The sequence below is a fragment of the Onychostruthus taczanowskii genome, unplaced genomic scaffold (genome assembly GCF_017590055.1).
Source record: "Onychostruthus taczanowskii isolate IOZ18803 unplaced genomic scaffold, ASM1759005v1 scaffold55, whole genome shotgun sequence".
Lineage (NCBI taxonomy): Eukaryota > Metazoa > Chordata > Aves > Passeriformes > Passeridae > Onychostruthus > Onychostruthus taczanowskii.
Genome location: NW_024503124.1, coordinates 330,661 through 336,669, shown reverse-complemented (window position 1 = coordinate 336,669; position 6,009 = coordinate 330,661). Strand labels below are relative to the sequence as shown.

The 6,009-nt window shown below is 43.6% G+C and overlaps 1 protein-coding gene across 1 annotated transcript in view; it reads right to left on the bottom strand.

Moving 5' to 3' along the window:
• JAG1 (jagged canonical Notch ligand 1) overlaps positions 1-6,009 on the bottom strand; it is a 36,692-nt gene that overhangs the window by 21,067 nt on the left and 9,616 nt on the right. The window contains exon 3 of the mRNA XM_041417189.1: positions 3,158-3,209. Within this exon, the coding sequence (XP_041273123.1) occupies positions 3,158-3,209 (52 nt within the window). The remainder of the gene's footprint in view (positions 1-3,157; positions 3,210-6,009) is intronic.

Below are 6,009 nucleotides of genomic sequence, written 5' to 3'. Positions count from 1 at the left end.
CCCCCTTTATAACCCCTGGGGTTTTTTTTTTTTTTTTTTTTTTTTTTTTTTGCAGGTGCTCAGATGAAACGCAGCTGCAGTTTCCCCTCTGGATAATGGACAAAATTCTTCCATTGGATACACATTTTAAAGGTACCCCCATCCACCTGAATTCAAGCGCGGTCTCTCGGGTTTGAGCTCCCTTTCCATTAGCCATCACCCACAGTTTTCACAATGAAGCGCTGGCGTGTTCCTTCTTGTACAAGAGCTCCTCCACCCTCACCTATTCCCGCCTGTCAGTGTGCACTTACACAAGGGTGCTGACCCAGACTCCAGGGGAGGCATTGCAGCAACCCTGCCTTTCTTAGCCCGCACCAGCCACCGTTTCAGTTTTATAGGAAGCAAACCCAACACAGCAGAATGGTTAAGTAAATAAAAAGCAGCAGTCAGCCAGGCTTGAGACAAAGGGATCTTCTGAACTCCACTGCCTTCATCTGACTCAGAACCCCATGCTTTGATAGAAAGGTTAGAGCAAGCATTAACCCATTAGAAATTGATGAAGTGGAAGAGAGAGGCTTCTGTACATCTCGGGCTTCCGCTCAGCACTTCACTGTCAGAGACTGTTGGCGTTATTCACTTCTTGTGGCTACACTTCAAAGCTCTAAATCCCTCTTTTTATTCAGTGGGCAACTGTATCAAAGGTTTTAGACACAAGGAAATGAGCTATTTTGATTGCCCACCTTTGCCTTTCAGTGCACCAATGTCTGGAAATTATAACTATGCAGCATCAGGAAGCAAAAACAACAACAGAAAAAGCCCAGACTTCTCTGAGCAGTTTGGGTGGCCAAGGACAGCACAGTTATTTTTGAAAGTCTTTGTTTCAGACAACTTCCAGCCACGGCTTGGTTTACATTGTGAAGTCTCTTATGCCCGCCTGGAATTCACATGCAACTGATACCAGTAATTTACAATAGCTCTTTGACACAGTTTGAGATGCAATGTCAGCCCATTAGCTTTATGTATGAAGCAACAGTAGCAAGATGGCAACCAGACAAGAAGCAGAGTAAGAAAACCATTTGAGTTGAATCTTGGCTCCAACAAAGCACAATTCTCATCAACTTCAACAGGGCCAGAATTTAACTGCAAGCCACTCCTGGAAGTGAGACAAGAGAGAATATGTGGTAAAGCGAACGTAGGAGGAGTGGAATGAGAGGGGGGAAGGAAGCATCCACTCGAGGATCTTCTAACAACTGCATTGATCAGAGGATGCTTTCAAAGCTATTGGAAAGCCACACAAGGCCACTAAACCCACTTTTATTGTTGAGAGCTCTCACGGGGTCTTTACGATTCAGTGGCAAAAGAAAATCCTGGACATCAAAAAAACCCTCTCTTCTCATTATATGATGACAATTGTTTAGTTCTAATTGTTTTCTTAACTAGCTCTTCAAGCCTTACTCTGCAGCTCCAGGAAAGCTGACTAAGTCAAGCCATGAGCACAAAGGAGAAGTTTTGTGCAGTGCAGCGACTGGAGTGACCTACAGATGGGTAAGTGACAGCAAAGCTGGAGCAGGAATGCAGATCAGGAACATATGCAAGAGCATGTCTGTACTTGGTCAAACGCACTGCTGAGAAATGAGGCAATTTTGTCTGAAGACAATTGTACTTCCAGAACATGAAAGCAAAGAAAGGGTTCATTGTGTAGCTTTGGAAATGAAGTTGTTTCATGAAAAAAGATGAGCTCTAATAATAGTAAAAGTGGCAGAGACCCAGTCTGAAACAACTCCCAGATCCTACTATAAACAAGAATTTCATTTTGAATTCAGGCATCTTCCATGTTTAATATTTCACTGCTGCTGCAGCATCTACTTTCTTCTCCTCCATATAACACTCTATATCCAAGAAATCTGCCAGCCACTGCTCCATGACTGTGCTGGGATAGAGTCTGAAATCACTGCAGGTACTGCAGCAGTGCTGTATGAGGCTGGTGTGGCTACCCCTAACATACCACATGATTTAGTTCAAGCAACAACTGCTTTTCTGGAATGAAGAATTAACAGGACATCCCATGTACATTTAAAAAAATATAAGGAGCAGATCTACACAGAGCAGTTCCCAAGCTATGCACTCCTCACCAATTAAAACACAAAAGCACAGCACTGTGCACACTTCTCCAAGGCCTTTCTCTCACGAGGCTTGAAGCCCATTTCATTCCTGCATGGCTGCCACCTTGGCACTCCAAAGCAGAGCACAAGAAGCTGCTGTAAGATTTCTGTAAGATGGACCACAGTGCTGCTGCTTCCTTGCTGAAGGAAAAGGCCTGTTGTGTCAACAACAGCTTTATGTGTTGGGATTCACACTCTCTCCTGGGGCTTTTACCACACACACACTGTTAAAGCCCTACGTTGAAATAGAGCTGATTTTGTCCACCTCCTTCAGTAACAGCAGGCAAAAAGCAGAGCAGCTCATGTGCTAAGAGACCCTGTGCAGCTTCCTCTAGCCACAGGAAAAGCTGAGCAGAACGGTTCTGAAACCAACCAGAGACATTCCAGGGGAAAGATCCCCACCCTTGATTTTCAGCCAGCCCTACCAGGTGGCGTCTGGTAAATATTTTTTCAGCCCCTGCATATAAACCCCCAGCCATCCAAGTCCCAAGGAAGAGCTTGTAGCAACTCCTCTTTCTCATCTACAGTCATTAGATGGATACGGATGTCAAGCCTTATGCAGATTTTAAGTTGTTTTCTTTCTTTAAAGCAGTACATTCAGTTTTGAGAATTGCTTAGTTTATAGAGAGGTGTCAGGTGAACAAGACTTAGACTTGGGCTTCTGAATATTGGTCCTAATTAAAAAGAACAAAATAAGACCAAAAAAATCAAACAAAGAAACCTGAAGAAATCCTTTGGCTTTTACTCTCCCAGAGGAGAAAGAAGGAATTAACTGCATCTATTTTTAGGCATCACACTGTTGGTGCCTAGGTGAGCAAGCTACTCACCCTCTGCAGGCAATGTGAGTGAGACAGGCTGCTGCAGAGCCTGGAGAACTGCTCCAAGCTGTTTGGGGGAGAGCTTTTCCCTCTCCTTGTGCTCTAACTCACAGCAAGCTGGTGAGGCTCCCAGAGGCCTTTCAGTGCCCAGGACACAGAGGTGTCAGAACTAAATAAGCCAGAGGAAGGAATACTTACTTGTGGAGTTATCATTGTAATCCCACGCCTCAACAAGCAATGTGTAGGATCTCTGCAAAAGAGAAATAAAAGTTAGTTTCAAAGCCACACATGACTAAGGGAAAGGAAAAAACCTGCCAACAATTTTAATTCAAAAGAAAAATTCTGGTCTCTACCCCAAAGCAGATACTTGAACACAGAAATAGGTAAAAGATTATGCTTGAGACAAACATGATCTTCTTGAAACCCCCTAAGCTACCTTATCCAGTCTGACTTAGAAGACCTTTCACCTTGGATAGCTCATCTTTGCTATCATTAAAGCATCTTATGTACTTAACCAGGAAGTGCAGCCTTTGACACTGCACTCCAGCCGAAATGAAGCATGTGGGACAATTGCACATGGAAGACAAAGCACCGGGATAGCACAGCAGCATCAAAAACCCCCAAACCAAACCCCCACTCTCAAAAACCGCTTCAAAAGAATTTTAGTTACGGAAAAATAGTCTCGATGTCCCTTCCCCCAGCCATCCTGAAAGCAAGAAGTGTTGCTAAGATTACTGTGCCCTGCCTTGACAGCGCAATCTCCAGGGACTTTGCTTTTCAGCACCCCCTTTGAAAGCTTTGTCTGCACGAGGGCCATCGCAGCTCCCACAAGTATCAGGTAACGGAGGGAAGGACTGATGGATATGGAAGGGGGTGGGGTGAGAGAGAAGCATTCTACAACAAAGGCTAAGATCAGCCTCCTTGGAAGAGCGGGGAAAGGGAAGCTGCACTCTCCACCCGTGTCCCTTCTACAGATGCTCCAAGCTGCCAATGAGCTCTGCAGCACTCCAGCAATAATAATCATAAGCACAAACTGACTGAAGTGACTCCATGGGCTGGAAACATGCCAGCTATTACATCTAAGCCACCTTTATCTTCAATCCTAACTTGAGAACAAGACCCATTAAAACATCTCCTCCTCCTCCTCCTCCAGCTCTACGCGAGATATTATTATCCAGGCTGTATCTTTCAAAGTTGCCATTTAGCCAGCCACATCCAAACTTACACAATGATTAAAAACCAAAACAAAACACCTCCTCTCCAGAATGGGGGGGTGGGGGGAAGCTGAGGAGAAATAAGCAAAAAATATTACTTGAAAAGTAAAAAATATGATAATAACTACAGGTAAGGCAACAAATGTAACATCTATCTGGAGAGCAGAACAATAATACTGCAAATAAAAATTCTGTGAAGAGTTTTGATGCTTTGCCATAGCAGCTGTGCATTGCAAGGTTTATTTCTCCTTAATTGTGTCCATGTTCAGTCACATTGTGCTGCTCATTTGTGATCTGCAGTGCCTCTCTGTAAGAGAGACCAAAATACAGTTCCGAGAGGGAGCTGCTACAAGGTGCACGGGGGCAAGGCAGACCTCAGATTTCTGAAGAGGAGATGAAACAAAAAAGGAGGGGAAAAAAAAAAAGAAAAAAGAGAACAAGAGTTGGAGCAGACTGCTTTCTCACGACTGGACACAGCATGAGGCTCTGAATGAAAACCCAGTTTGTGATGGACGCTGGCTTGCTGTATAGCCTAAATATGTTTCATATTCAAAGCAGAGCAGGACTCCATTCTGTTCACTGATAACTGTGGGAAAATGCTTCCAAAAGTAAGCAAAGCTGGGCAAGCCAAGACATGCGCTCAAACTTCTATGCAGAGGCTCCAGTGGCCTGAACCATTTTTGGTTAATATTTCATGAAAAGTTGTATGTTACTTGTTTCTATTCTAGACCAAGTCTGACATCCTGAAAGAAACTCTGAAAATCAAATAAACCAAAATGCGACTCAGTCATCTAACACTGCTTAAAACAGATTTAAGAGGTCCTTGCACAAGTCAGTGGTGAAAAAAAAAAAAAAGAAAGAACCAAAACAAACAAACAAAACCAGAATAGAACTCCTGAGCCATATTACAGATGCAGATTGCACTATCTTGGGTGCTTCCTCAGTGGTTTAATTACCAACATTAAGCAGCACAAGCTCAACATGTTACTACAAGCTTGACAAAAAATATTATGATATAGAGAATGAATTATGGCAACTAGCACTACTTCCAATAAAGTTAAGGATGTTTTCCTTTCGGCCTTGCATAATTGTTTTGGAAGATATTTTGTCTAAACTCATAGCAACAGTTCCCTGCTGGTTCTCAGGACTATTTACCAACACACCTAGCCCTTAAGGAAAGGAAAGGCTGAATCCTAGCTGTGAGTGCTACTGTTGCTAGATACTTGTGTGACCACTTTCCACTACCACACAGGAGTTTGGTTAAAAGAGAGGAGATGCTTCAGCTGAACTGCATGGAAACAAAATGCAGGGGGAACAGACCTACCCGGGCCATTCCCTTGTTTCCAACTGCCCCCTCTGATTTTGTCTAAATGTATTAAAGGAAGAGTCCCTGTCCTGAAAAGGGGTGATCTAAAGAATGGCATTTAATCCCTTGGCTCTGTCCCTCTCAGCGGGGAAAAGACCAAAAAAACCCAAGACTTTGTGTTCAGGATGGGACACTTTTAAACAAAAGCCACACAGACACCCAGAGCCTCATACCAGTAGCAAACCCCCTTCAACTATCCAACTATCACATACCTCTAGCTAATTCCCTCAGCCCCCCCAGAAAAGCAGTTCTGCACAAAGCTGCACTGTTGAGATTTTTTAGAAGTGCATATCATCCCCACTCTATAGATCAAGGATTCAGATATCTCAGGAATGACTGCTTACAGTGTGGAGGTTTAAGTTTTCCCATGCCCATAGATGACCTCTGCCCATCTTTGAATAAATATATATATCCAGACACAAGAATTCCACATCATGCACCTTATTCCATCAAAGCGATGTCCTAGGCAA